Source organism: Ostrinia nubilalis, chromosome 21, assembly GCF_963855985.1.
Source record: "Ostrinia nubilalis chromosome 21, ilOstNubi1.1, whole genome shotgun sequence".
Taxonomy (NCBI): domain Eukaryota; kingdom Metazoa; phylum Arthropoda; class Insecta; order Lepidoptera; family Crambidae; genus Ostrinia; species Ostrinia nubilalis.
The window spans coordinates 7,488,711-7,503,944 of record NC_087108.1 but is presented as its reverse complement, the minus strand read 5'-3'; the positions used below and the strand labels follow the sequence as shown (position 1 = coordinate 7,503,944).

The 15,234-nt window shown below is 36.6% G+C and overlaps 1 protein-coding gene across 1 annotated transcript in view; it reads left to right on the top strand.

The window, feature by feature from the left end:
- The window catches only part of LOC135082456 (glucose dehydrogenase [FAD, quinone]-like), a 56,757-nt gene that overhangs the window by 17,665 nt on the left and 23,858 nt on the right, over nucleotides 1–15,234 (top strand). The window contains exons 3-9 of the mRNA XM_063977251.1: nucleotides 2,872–3,043; nucleotides 5,007–5,206; nucleotides 5,961–6,088; nucleotides 6,805–6,982; nucleotides 9,548–9,805; nucleotides 10,393–10,541; nucleotides 11,277–11,442. Of these exons, the coding sequence (XP_063833321.1) occupies nucleotides 2,872–3,043; nucleotides 5,007–5,206; nucleotides 5,961–6,088; nucleotides 6,805–6,982; nucleotides 9,548–9,805; nucleotides 10,393–10,541; nucleotides 11,277–11,442 (1,251 nt within the window). The remainder of the gene's footprint in view (nucleotides 1–2,871; nucleotides 3,044–5,006; nucleotides 5,207–5,960; nucleotides 6,089–6,804; nucleotides 6,983–9,547; nucleotides 9,806–10,392; nucleotides 10,542–11,276; nucleotides 11,443–15,234) is intronic.

The window sequence follows — 15,234 nt, the reverse complement described above, 5'->3', positions numbered from 1 at the left end:
AATAAGTGAAATACAACTTGATGCAGACTGACATGTATTTGGGAGAGAACTTGCTTAAGGATAATTACCTACTGTCTACTGTAACATTCGCTGCCTGCCGTTCGCGCACCCTGCTTCTACTTTCAATGACGCCAATCCAATGGGCCGCGCGGTCGCGTCTCGGCGTGGCCAGCTAGTAGGTATGGAGCGTGCGAGTGAGACAGCAAAGCTCTCACTTTGTTTATGTTTTGGCCGAATTTAATAATTAACAATGGAATTAAACAGGGGATTAACAATGGGTTCACTTTAATAGGTACTAGGTTAAGATTTTTTTTATTTGCTATACATATCTTAAAATAAATTAAATGAGTAAAAAAAACATTAACTGCACCTCTGCACCGCACCTACCTACTAACAGCTCTCTGCGTGGCTGAAACGTTGAATGGCGGATAATGCTCTTAAAATTATAAACAAAAGGTGGACCTTAAACATTATTATGGGCAATACAGTTTATAACCGACTACACCAGAAAAAGGGTTATGTTTTCCAGTGTATGTAGGTCTTTAGATTAAGATTCGTCTTAATTATTATTGTGAGTGACACTGGGTAGGTTATCTTAATTGGAAGGAAAACAATCGAACCTTTTATAGCCACGATAGCCGAACGGTGAAGGGGTCGGAGTGGCCGACTCGAGATCCGGGGAACGCGGGTTCGAATCCCACCGCCGCTCGACTATTGTGGTGAGCCCACTTGTAACACAAGCTCATTTAGTTTAACGCGAGGGGCTAATGGGACTATTAGTAATATTTGGAATACAAATTGCTAATAATCTTAAAAAAAAATCAATATTGTCGATTTTAGGCGCCACAATGTTAGACAAATTATTGCCGAACTTTTGTAATGCTAATTTGTGTTTCTTTCATTTTTATTTGAATGTAGATGGTTTTTTTTGCATTTTAAAAGAAATATGACAATTAATAAAAATAATAATTTGTTGCAAAACCAAACCTATTTTAGTATTTTTATAAGTGACGAAATAAAACAGCAGCGATGAGCGCCATCTATTACATCATTTGTAACTAAATGCTACTCCTACAGCGCTGCAAAAACTATTGTTTAAGACTTCAGTTTTTACTTAAGATAAAATGTTATTGTATGAAGAAATATTGTTTATTTGAATCATTCACTGTGTTTAAATGAACAAATTAATGTGTAAAACATTTTTTCATTATAGTTTACTGAGCATTAGTGACTTTTTACAAACGTCTTCAGAAATTCGATACTTATGTCGCCATCTAGTGAGATTGATTGGGAATGATTCAAGATTTATAGGCATCGGGTTCCCGTGATATGGCGTACCACCCTACCAGACATGTAAACCTATCTTTGAGGAACTTAAGCTGTTGACCTTGCCAGGCCTTTACATTTTTGAGATCTGTAATTTTGTTAAAACAAATGCTCGTTTATTTTATAGGGCTGGTGATATAATTATATCCTCGGAATAAAAGGAACCCTGATAGACTTGTTTTAAAATCTGTTCCTAGAACCGCACTGTATGTAAAAAGTTGCTTAAATATGTGTATAAAGATATATAACAAGATACCTGCAAATATAAAAGAATTGCCATTGAAATTATTTAAAAAGAAGTTGTATGCGTGGCTTCTAGATAACAATTTTTATGACATTAAAGAATTAATTGTGTAAAAATAAATGTTTAAATTACCTATATTGGACTGTAATATTACCTACTTTATTATTATGTGTGACTTATATTATTATGACTGGATTAATTGTTACACGCCATAATTTGGCGAGACATGTTGAACTGTATCATCAATTTTGTGTTCCATCCTATGTACCGTGTTTCATGTAATAAACAATTTGAATTTGAAAAAAAAAAAAAAAATGTCCATGTTTCCCCTTACCCAGTTTCCGTTAGGAGCTCAATTCTCGAGATTGTTGACAAGTATGTCTATCTGGGACAAACGACTCAGCTAGATAGTTTAATCATAATGCAATAGAGAGACTAGAATGCGGTAGAGATGAGATAGATGGTGATGGGATAGAGTAAGATGCAATTTCGTGAAAGAGGTAGTAAGTTCAATTAGTGTGTGTGTTACCAGTGATGATATACGGATCGGAAACGTGACCTTTCAATATAGCCTATATTGAAAGGTCACGTTTCAACTTGCAAAGTTGCACAGCTTGCTATGGAAAGAGATTTGGTGTTTCTTTACGAAATCAAATCGGAAATGAGGAGCTCCGTAAACTAACTAAACTCGCCCGACGGATTAGTAAGCTGAAGTGGCAATGAGCAGGGCACATAGTACGCAGAACTGACGGTCGATAGTCCGGTAAAATTAACATTTGAAAGGGAGTTGAGATGTCGTTCTTCGTTCACCCATGGCAAATGCTAAAATTGATTTAGTACTTACAAGTGAAATTACTAATATTATAAATGGGAAAGTAACTCTGTCTGTCTCTCTTTCACGTCAAAACTACTGTACCGATTTGAATCAAAATCAATCTGATTCCGATATCAAGATATTGGATCGCTCGGAATTGTAATATCGGATCTTGCATTCCGAGATTCCGATATTCATGCCCTAATCTTGACCCTTCTATGCTGGTATAGGTGCGGCTCTAAAGTTAAGTAACCTTCGCAAGTAAGTTAACTTAAGTGGTTAAGTTTGATAGAAATCGCAAAATGTCCTATAGGACAGCACTGGATAAAAAAACCTCTGAACATTTACCTATCTCCCGACAGTTTTTCATGTCAACGTCCCAAATCGTTTCAGCTACAATCCAGCTGTCGAACTCGACTTAAGCAGGGAAGTGTTTTTTTCTCAAACATGCAAAGAAGATAAATGACACACTATTTTTCTTTTTTAGGTGCTACTAATAGAAGCCGGCGATCAGGAACCTATAGGCGCTCGCCCGCCGTCCTTCTACAGAACGTTCTGGTCCAACGAGAATGTAGACTGGAGGTATCGGACAGTGCCCGACAACTACTGCCTCGACCAAGACGGGCAGGGATGCATGTGGCCGAGGGGAAAAGTTCTCGGTAAGTAGGTTACATGCTCAAACTATAATATAATATGTCTACTTTTAAAATTTGTTCTAATCATTATGCTTAAATTCCAACCTTGAGCGTTCCAGCTCCACGTCCAATCTAAGCTTGCTTACTCGTAGGTACGCACGCATTCTAGGTACCTACTTACTACAGATGTATTGTCGCGTTTAACTTAGGTAATACCTACGTTTCTGCGATAGGGGAGAGGTAGGGGAGACCGGGTACAATAGTACCACGGGTCAATAGTACCATCGGCGATATTTCTTCATACAAGCGACGTTAGATTGTGTGCATAGCGTCAGAATATGCGTTTTTTGTGTTTCCATCCGCTCACCAGTCGGCGGCGCTTGTGCTGAGAAACGAAGGTGTACAGGAAGGATTTTTGTTTTTTGCCCAGCCGCAGTAAGTTTTTATGTCAAATATATGAGCCCATAAGTTGCCTAATATGCTATTTGTTACCAAAGTATTGTTGTCAATAGTTTATCCAGGCTCTAAACTTTGTATCGACAGCGAATTATTGGCATTCACTGTGAAAATTACTGAATTTTAGGTGTGAAGTTCTCTTGACTACCTACTTGGAACAATTGTACCAGTCTCCATGGGGTCAATTGTAGCGGTACAATCAACCCCGTGGTACAATTAACCCCCGGAACCTTATTTTATACTTACTAAATAATATTTTAAATTGGTTTTAAAGTACCTATACTTATAATAAGATAAGTTATTATAAAACATTCACGTGGTTATTTTACATTTTTACAATTATATTTTTACAATTACAGGCATACCTACCTACTGAAAATATAGTCTAGGCTCATTCATAGTTGCATGCATTAAGCATTAATTAGATACATACTTAATGTGTTTTATTAAATAAGTACCTAAATGCCTACTTAAAATGTTTTAATATAGGTTTCTAAAACCCTTCTGAATATGTACATTTTAGCTTAATTCAGTTAAGTAACTAAGTATTTGAACATTTTGTTTTAGATGCCTCGGCGTAGAGTCAAAAGTACGGATCGCGGATCAACGGATCTATTCCTTTATGAACAGGCTTATGAAAAAATCTTAAAAGGTCGAAGCAGTAGTAGGTATAAATAATCAGGGTCAATTGTACCAGGGGTCAATTGTACCCTCATACAAAAATAGATTTTTCAGTTTTGATATTTCTATCATTGTTATTATGCTTATTGTTGTTTCAGATGCAATATCCGAGCCAAATAGATGGCATATAATGTAGAAACAGTTAGTTTTTTCGTTTTTATGGAAGAAAAGTTATTGTGTAGTTTTTAAACTTAAGTGTTGATTTTTCATACTTGTTCCTAAATATTTTCGATCTCAATTAATAAAGACTGATGATTGTAGGAGATTAAGAGAACAGAATACCAATAAAGGTGATGATTAGATAAACATAACTACTTTTACTGCCTCATATATTATTGGTACAATTGACCCGTTGTAGGGGTCAATTGTAACATGAGACATCGTACAGTTCAAATTCGTTTTTCATTAAGTATTCGAAATAATAGTTCAACTCTGCATGCTTAAATTTGTAGCTTAAGAGTCTAGTTTTTACAGCATCCTAACAGAATAAGTTACATTTCATTAGATTTCTCAATATTGAACAATTTCCAAAAAATGGTACTATTGTCCCCGGTCTACCCTAGGTACTTATGGGGTTACATATATGTGACGTAACAGAGCTGTTATGGTCCATGTCCTATTGAGCGAGCATCTGAGCCTCAGAGGTCTCGCTCGCTGATGCGTTGAGGTACCAAAAGTACCCTCCCATACCGCACCACTATGGCACGACCAGTTATACCCTATACTTCTCTACGAGATACCGCTCAGCATAGAAATGCTTTGGAAACTTACCAACAAATTATTATTTCTTAAAAAAAATGCATTATTTGATGACCCAAGCTCCTTTTCAAAATACCAGGCTAACTTTCAGGCGGGTCCAGCGTGCTCAACGGCATGATGTACCATCGAGGGCACGCAGCCGACTACGAGGACTGGGTCGCGGCGGGGGCCGAGGGCTGGTCGTGGGAGGAGAACAAGCCCTACTTCGACATGACGGAGGGCAACAAGCAGATCGGCTCGCTAGTGAGCGGGGAACACCACTCAGCGTCTGGCCCGTTGCCGGTGCAGCAGGTAGGAACTGACTATTTAATATCCACGATAGCCACGATAGCCGAACGGTGAAGGGGTCGGACTGGCCGACTCGAGATCCGAGAAACGCTAGTTTGAATACCACCGCTGCTCGACTAAGTATTGTGGTGAGCCCACTCGTAACACAAGCTTATTTAGCTTAACACGAGGGGCTAATGGGACTATTAGTAATTTGGGCAATACAAATTAGTAATAATCTTAAAAAAAAAGACTAATTTCCGACTAGACCTTAGGGTAAAGTACAAATTATTACGGAGTAGAAACGATTTAAACAGTTGTCACTGAGCTAGGAAATAAAAAAATACGTCTTTTATTACCTCACACGTTTCATAATCTTGGCACCGACTCCAGAAGTATCAATCATGCTAATTAATTCGTCCTAATAAATGAGTAATTAGGAATTATTTTTTACTTTTTAGTGCATGTTTTATGGAGTCGGTTCTATTTTTGCTGAAGCAATTTCTGCTCAGGCCTGGACTCGCCGCTTCTTGATTCTCTCCCTGTGATGGAGAGATTTACCAATTTAGCCCCAAACTTTTCACATTAGGTAGGTAGGTATCTAATGTTCATGGCACAAGATAAAAATCTTAATTCAAAATCCGCTCGGGCGCTAGTTTTGTAATGTGCTGCTTCTATCATTTCATAAAAGGCTGTTTGGATTTTATTTTGCACTATAGCTCCATACATCTACAAATTGGAAAAATATTAATTCTTCGATCAATTCGAACGTTTTCAGTTCAGATACCAGCCGCTAGCCGCGCACTCTCTGCTGCAAGCCATCAACGAGAGCGGGCTGCCCATCATCACCGACATGAACGATCCATCCACCCCCGATGGCTTCAGCATCGCGCAGACCTTCAACGAGTAAGTGGTCTCACCATAGGCCACTGCCTATTCTCACTAGAAAACAGTTCAGATACCAGTCGCTAGCCGCGCAAGTTCTGCAAGATATCAACGAGAGCGGGCTGCCCGACATCAAGGTATTATATGCCAAATTTGTTGGTTCTTAGGCAAACAATGTATGGAGAACGAACATTGTCCTTTAAGATAGGTACATATAAAAAATACCCTTATGTCTGGGACTATATTGATGACAAGAATGCGTGGTCAGTTCAGTTTGCAAATATTTGATGTAGGTACTTGAATTTGGTTATTCTTACCGTTAGATAATTCCTGGCAATTAGTGGTGACTGCACTCAGGAGGATTTGATGAGTGCTACGGACAACGCCACTCTTGTGGCGAAGTTTTGAGCTGATACTGTGTAGGTTTGTTGTCGACACGAAAAGAAGAAGTGGTGACTGAGTTGGTTTCGGCGTTTCTTCTCAGCACTTCCCATAATTATGTTTGTCTCGAAGCGCTAATAGTAGGGTCCAAAAGATAACAATGAGACATAAGTAGGTAAAGTGCCCCATAAGGGCTACCTTTTCTTATTATTTTTTGCTATATTTGACGTTCATAAGTGCCACTGTGGTCTAAACTGAATAAATATTTTTGATTTTGAGTTTGATATCAGAAAACTAGTTACTCCATTCAATTATTGTTTGAATTTATTTCTATAAAGTTTCTACTATCTTTATAGAGACGGCCAAAGGTACACTACAGCGAGAGCCTACCTGAAACCACATTCGGAGAGGCCCAATCTGGACGTGAGGCTGAAATCTCATGTGTCAAGGGTCCTATTCGAAGGCATCCAGGCCACTGGAGTGGAGTTCATAGATGAAAATGGTACGACTCATACCGTGAACGCGACTAAAGAGGTAAGTGACAGCTCTAAAGGTATCTTTATAACCAGATATACATAATATTCCAGGATAGAAGACAGCATAGTCTTCTTCCTCTCGGTCATTCTCACGATTAGGCGTTCTCAGTCTAATTACCATATCATTTTTGAAATTTGGCTTAATTGACTTAAACGCATTTAAATATGAAACACATGAAAAGTACGAATTTAACAATCGTTAAGGCGTCAAATTATTCAAAGCGGTTTTCTCGTAAATGAGACCCAAAAATTTTATGGTCACGGTAATTAGATAAGGCTAATACTTAATCTAACGGTAATTAGAAAAAATATGTAAAATAGCAAGAAAACAATATCTTGCATTGATAAATTTGTATATAAATATATAGCGTCATAAAAAACGCTGTAGGTACACTTAATAACCCTTTGAAAAAAGGAAAACACTTATTTCTATTATTTATTGTATCAAGATATTTTCAGTATACTGCAATAATCGAGGCTATAACAGGAACACTTAGTTTCGGCCAGAAGGGGCTACGTGTCACATTTCATCAGAATCTTAATCATCATTTATTTGATTTCAATGTGGTACAAACGATTTAACGTACAGATAATGGATCAGGAGATCTCACAAATTTGATTTTTCGGATATGCATATACCGAAAAATTAATTAATGATTTAAGTGATTTTTCCTCTTTTTAATCTATCTGCGATAAGCCATCACCCATTATCAGATTAAATTGAATTTGTAATAATGACAGTTCCAGCTCAGCATATCCCATGATTTGTCACCTCGATTCTTTTACAATAAGTTTTCAGATTGATGCTATTCGCTTTCTCCTGAGCCTAAATGCAGAATTCTTAGAATTTAGAAGGGATGCAGCAAATAGATTGCATGAAGGTCTAGTCTTTGGTTGTAAGCTTTACAGGATTTTCCACACCCTCTTTGACGTTTGGTATCACTTCAGTGGACTTTGTAAACCAAGGTGCACAGCTCAAGATTTTTAAAACTTTATTTTGAAAACGTTAAAGTATTTCTACATTTGCGAGGCTAAGTCGATGCCATGTCTACATGGGATTTAGGATCCATTTGTATATAGTTTGTTCTCCAAGCTTCTTCTGTCCAGTACCCATTGCATATCACGAAGTTTTTTCTATGCATAACAAAGCAGGTAGGATGCAGTTTAGGATGGTACAAAGTGCCTATACACTCTTGCCTTGAAAAGTTCCATTGTCTGTTGATTGGTTCTCTTTTGTTCTTAATGTGATCACGCCAGGTAAGTGTTACTGTTGGAAAATCTCATCTTCTTAGGGCAAAGGTATTATGGATAGATGTTGTGTTGATGGTATTATATTAGAATTAATTAATGATTTAAGATGTTAATATCAATTATACTAATAGTAAAAATAAATATCTGGTACGAGACATGTTTCATGCAGGGGTGACATCTCCTGGCCATCAGAAAGCCCCGATTTCACTCCAAGTAACTTCTTTTTGTGGGGTCACGTTAGGGGTTAAAATATACTCTTAAATCCAACAACCATGCAGCAACTGAAGCTGAACATTCGTCATGAATTCGAATCTATTTCGAGGTTACTCTAACGAAAGTTTTTAAAAATTTTGATTGTCAGATTGGAAGAAAAGTCCGTACAGTTGTTATGCGAAAGTCTAGGTATATTTCATATTTTATCATCATACTTATTCAATCGTGAGTGCAATTTGTAGGTAATAATTTCATACAACGGTGATTATAAATATACGGTAATTAGTACATGGAAATTATAAAACGATAGTTTTTCTTCAAAATTTCCAAAATCTTCAGCGTATGCAAATACTGTCTTACTACAACGTATGAAGGCCAAAGTACTGAATCTATTTAAATTAACAACGTGGATCTACCTTCAAAAATCGAGTATAAAAATAAGGACATGGTAAATAGAAAAATTGAAAACCAAAGATATGGTAATTATACTCTTACGCAATTTATCGACGGTACGCCAACGCAATAGACGTCTACTTGCTAACAGGTCTTAGAACTAACTAAGGGCTCGCGCCGCGCGCGTAAATGATGTGTCAAATATTATTATTTAGGCTTGTGTGCCCAAAAACAGAAAACGTCATGGGAATTAGGACTTTCACTCGGACAAGCAGTTTTTTAATTCTAATTATTTACAGAATGGTTCTATTGAATAGATATTTTGCTATGCGTAAGACAATCTTTTGTACTCTTTAAAATGTTGAATGGAGTAAACCAAATCTATACGACATAAAAATTACAGCCAAGTTTTAACATTAAGTCGGTGTGCGGACGCGTAACGGTAATTAGAGAACAGAGGTTCATGAAATTAATTAAGTCACAAATACTTAAAATAGAGGCCTATGATTTAATGCATAACTGGATGGGGTTGTTAAGTAACATATAAAAATACTTGCATGTCTCTAATTTGTCATTTTTAACGATTTAACAGCCCGGACACGTAAAAACTAGCTCATCTGAGAATGGCCGATCTAAGAGATTTTACAACTTTAAAAGTAGGTACTTGTAAAGTTGTGATACCTATTAATATTCCACGTCTTTCTAGGTCATATTAAGTGCAGGTGCACTAAACAGTCCCCATATTCTGATACTGTCCGGCATCGGGCCGCGTGAGATTCTAGAACCTTTGGGCATCCCAGTGATCGCTGACCTGCCAGTCGGACAAACGCTTATGAACCACTATGGAATCACTTTATACTTCTATCTGACTAATGTGAACGATACCGATGTGCTTGACTGGAGTGTGCTCACTGAGTATCTATTAAGCGGGCAAGGACCGATGACGAGTACTGGTATAACTCAGGTAACTTTAATATTATTTTATTTGATACTAGCTGTCCCGGCGAACTTTGTACCGCTGTATTATTTTTTTATAAGAACTGTGTTTTTTCACCGTTTAAACCTTCCCTGAATTTTCACAAATATTTCAAGACAAAAATCAGCTCAATCGGCCCAGCCGTTCTCGAGTTTTAATCAGACTAACGAACAGCAATTCATTTTTATTTATAGATTAATGAAATCAAGAGTACCTACGTCTAATAGGATTGCTAAAGTAGGCGTAAAATACCGAACTTTAGATATCGCACATTTTAATGGTGTCCAGAAAATGCATTGTTACGCTTGCTGTAATTAATTAAGTACCTACGTAAGTATGTTAGACGCTGATAAACGACTAGCAAATCTTATATTTATAGGCCTAAAATTAATACCAGTAGGTAACTTGTAAAAAATATCAGTGAGTATAATTATATCTCATGTTTTTCAATTTCGTTAATATTCCTAAAGAAAAAGTGACTGAATTTGTCGCGTCGGAAAACGTAGCTTTAATTAAAGAATTGTCTGTTTATTAACAAACACAATGTTTATTTAAGTGTAGGATTTTATTTACAGCTTACTGGTCTACTTTACTCAAGTCTTGCGGACCAGTCTCGTAAACAACCCGACATTCAGTTCTTCTTCAACGGATTCTACGCGGAATGCTCGAGAAATGGCGTCATCAACGAATACGCTGAGGGCAGTAACGAAGGGAGGAATGTTTCGTAAGTATAGTCGTACTTACTATGTAGGCGAATACATTTCCATAGTTCACAGAACTATACTCTTTCAGCCATAAAAGCTAAGCCATTAGGGCTTCATGTTGATTTATTAAAATATAAATCTTACAAATACATTAAAATTTTTAAGAAATAGAAAAAGGGCTCCTGAAAAATACATTTGAAATGAGTAGTTAAAGGACAAAAAATATGAGGGAGAACGGTAAGCAATTAGATTCTAATGATCAGAAGACGCAATAAATACTGAAAATTAAAAACTCGTCGCTGAAACGTTGACCGAAACGAGCAACACGTTGGGCGCCAATTATATCAAACTCGTACTTTGCCATAGCAAAATTTTATACAGTACATAGCGTGAACATTAATTAATGGTGCAAATACGCAGAGGACAGTTAACATTACATAATAATTCATCATAGGTAAGTACACATGAGTAAATTGTTAAAGCCGTTTGGTGACGGCAGAGTAGTACATTGTCACCAACCCCTACTCTTCCCGCGGGTGTCGTAAGAGGCGACTTAGGGACTACACATCAAACAGTGAGAGAACGGGCAGCAGCGCTCTCTGAAAAGCATAAATCTTTTAAACTGCGATCTCCAACCCGCCTGCCAAGCGTAAGGATTATGGCAAAACCCACCACTATAGCGGAGGAGGCTCATAGTCCAGCGGTGAACTGTGAAGGGCTGTTGATGATGATGATGAGTTTAAAATACCTTTCAGTGCAAACGCAGCGATCCTGCTCCCCCGGAGCGTGGGCCGCATGACCATCAACTCCACGGACCCGCTGACGCCGCCGCTGTTCTACCCCGGGTACTTCTCGCATCCCGACGACCTCGTCATGATCCGGGACGGCGTTAGGTACTTGCAGAAGATCTTTGAGAGCGATGTAAGTTGATTTTGACATCAATTGTCGATGACACAGAAGTCCTTTTATTTGGGTATATCTATAACATTTTGTTCTTGTTTAAATTTTTAAGACACAAAGGGTTTTTTTCATTTTAGGCCAACTTGCCTAAAATGAAAAAAAACAAGCTTTGGAAGTTATTAAGAGAGGAAAAGAGACAAATATTTTTTGAGCAATACGCAGTCCAATGTAGTAGATATTTTTGTCTCTTACTTATTAACAATCCAATATGCCAATAACTATGATAGGCTAAATTACTATAGCAATCACCTACCTATTGTTGATTCGCTAATTGGTGCCTTGTTAATTTTTTTTAAACTGTAGTAACAGCTAATTGGTCGATTATTAGTGTAACGATAACTAATATCACCTCATAGTTTCTTCTGACATGCAATGAAGTAAAAAGGATCTACTTAAGTATACTACATACTAATACCAGGCCTGTTCATCTCCGCGAGTTCACATCGAAAACAAAACACGCACGATAGCCCACCTACAGGAGGCGATTCGACAAGGCGTCACATACGAGATACGAGCGAGCATTGACACACGCACGCGTACTCTTGTATTATGGAAAAAAATAAAAAAATACTGTGTAAAAAATACTGTGCAGTATTTAACTGCCTAAATAATAATAAAAACACACAATGTACTTTTTTTAAGTTGCCTGAAGACACTGAGAGGTAAAACGGTGCTCGACTCTTAAGACAAGCTAAATTACACCTTATTGTTGATGACATTGAGCATACATTTTTTTGAATACCTTCGCGAAGAAAAACTTCTGTACGTAGTACTTATTATTATTCTGTGCTAATACTTTGATTTATCAAAAAGTAGTAAAGGTGTACCAGAATCTCATGGCAAATAAAAATATTGGAAAAGTGTGTTTTTCATATGGCAATTGTCTATGGCTTTATTGTCACCTGTCAAAGTAAATCAAGAGATCTGTCAGCCGCTGCAGAAATGTTGTAATCTCTTCATGCCTATTTGTTATTTTTGTGAAAAATCCGAAAAACCTCAAGCAAATCATATTGTTTTCAATGTGTATTGTAAAATAAGGCATAATTCAAAGTCAATCTTTGATTTTAAAGCGCGTCGTTGAGTTACAGTAACTTGGAGTGAAATGTTTTGATATTTTAATAATGTTACAGAAAATTGTATGGTATATAGTAGTGAATTTTCGAAAAAAATTCGAAAATCTTTTAATGTAGCTCTCTTTTTTTTTTCGAAAATAAAGGAATTTTCTTTTAGCAAATTTTTCCATCTACAGTATTAAGAGTACTTTCCCTCCAGGTGGCATTACAAAATTCCACTCTGTATAAATACCTCTTTAACTTGATCATCTATTGAAAAAGAATCAAGAATTGCAAGTGGAGTTCCTAGAAAACGTCTAGTTCTGAATGAAGTGATAAGTTATAAGTATGATACATAATAAAATTATTTACAGTAATATACGGTTTACTTATTTTTCAAGACATGTTTATAAAATATGTTAAAAACCCGATGTATAACAACATTCTTCATACACAATCTAAAATGTATAGGTAGGCATTCGTACTTCATGTTCATTAATACAGTGTGAGTCACGTTAAAGTGTACATATGAAAATAGATGAAACTAGACCTATTTTTATCGACAAAAAAGAGGTCAAAAAGTTTTTGAGATTTTTTTTTATTTTTTTATAGAATTTTTTTTCTTCCAATTACTTATTGTAAAGAAAACGTAATAACTTTTAAACTAAGCGGTATATCTGCTTATAAATTCGTATTTTTTTGGTTATTTGATAAATTTCTCCAAAAAATGCCCCTATAACAGGTGGTTTTTATTACTTTTTATTATTGTCTGTTGGTATACACAAATAATCAAGTAAATGTTAATCTGTGGTTAATCTCATTCGATGTTCAATTCATTCATTCAGAGTGAATGAAGCACATGTATCAATATGTCAATGTCACTACTTTTTTTCTCCTTCCTTGGAAGAATACAGTTTTTACTTTCTGAAACGGTTTTTTGTTATTTTCTCAAACCCCATTTCCAATAGGTTATGGGCCCAGGCTACCTTTTGAACTGTGCTAAGTAATTAACATTAAAAGCCAATACCTCGTATTAAGATGGAGTCGCGAAATAAAAGGAACATACAACAATTTACCGGTGAGCGGTACAGTACATGGAAATTTCGCATAAAGTCGCTTTTAGAGGAATTAGGAGTGCAAGATGTTGTTGAAGATACCACTTCAACATCGCCAGATCCAAATTGGTCGAAGAAAAACCAAATAGCAAAAGGTACGATCATTGAGTACTTGGGTGACGCCTTTTTGAATTTCGCCAAGGGATCCGCAACAGCGAAATCTATTATAGAGGATCTTGACAAGATTTACGAACGAAGAAGCTTAGCTACACAATTAGCCCTCCGTAAACAACTTTTAAATCTGAAGTTGCAACCAGATGATACATTGTTGCAACATTTCAATAAATTTGATAATTTAATTATCGAACTGATATCTGCTGGCGCCAGACTGGACGAGATGGATAAAATATCACACATTTTATTGACACTCCCCACTTGCTATGATGGAGTCATCACTGCGTTAGAAACGCTGGGAGAAGAACACCTAAATCTTGTATTTGTGAAAACACGTCTATTAGACCATGAAGTGAAACTGAAGGCTGAAAGTACGACTGAGCTTAAGGCCCTCAATACAGGCACCAAGCATGATGGTGATCATAATACTCTTGTCTTTTTCAAGAAAAATCAAAACTATGTGCAAAAGAAAAATAATAATTATCGACCCGGAAACTACAAGATTACTAAGTTGTATTGTGAGCATTGTGGACGCAGAAATCACATAAAAAAGGATTGTCGTTACTTTAAAAACAAGTTGCAGCAAAATAATCAATCAACATCGAGATCAGCCAACAACATTCAACCATGCAACGATGATGAGGACGGTTTCGCTTTTATGTTATCAAAATGTAAGTTACCTACTGCTGCTGATAATCGCTTGGCTAAAGATGAAATTTGTTTTCTTTTAGATTCAGGAGCAACCGACCACATTGTAAATACTCGTGAGGCGTTCACATCATATGTTGAGCTACCTGCACCTTTGAAAATTGGTGTAGCTAAAAACGGATCATCCATTCTCGCTTTTGGTAAAGGAAGGATTGAGGTAACCACAAATTTAGGTATTCAAGGATCCATCGACGACGTGTTGTATTCACCTGAAGTACGTTATAACTTGCTATCTGTAAGTCGCATCCAGAAAGCAGGTATGTCGGTTCTTTTTGGTAATAACGGAGTTCAAGTGTATCATAAAAATAACAAATGTTATATGACAGGCGAAAATACTAATAACCTTTTTAGCATTACTTTTCAAATAAATAAATCTCAGCGCATTTTAAATTTATCTAAAGATAATAATTGTGATCAAAAGAATTACAAATTATGGCATAATCATGAACATGTCTCCAACTTCCTCATTGGCCCTAGAGCAATTCCAAGTATACCATCAATAAAAGCCTAATTAGAGTCATCAAACCTCTCAGTCATTCAATTAGAGCCATTAGAACTTCATAACTATGAGTTGTTTTCTATGTGTAAGCTGAGGACACGTGTCTCCAGCTGACACATCTGTATCTTCGTAAATATTTATGCTACGATAATGTATTATACCTCAAAAATTACAGTCGAATCCAAATAGTAGGCTTTCGACTTTTCAAGACTTTAGCTCAAATACTGTTAAAACCACGATCAAAAAACTATGTGCGAGCTGGAGT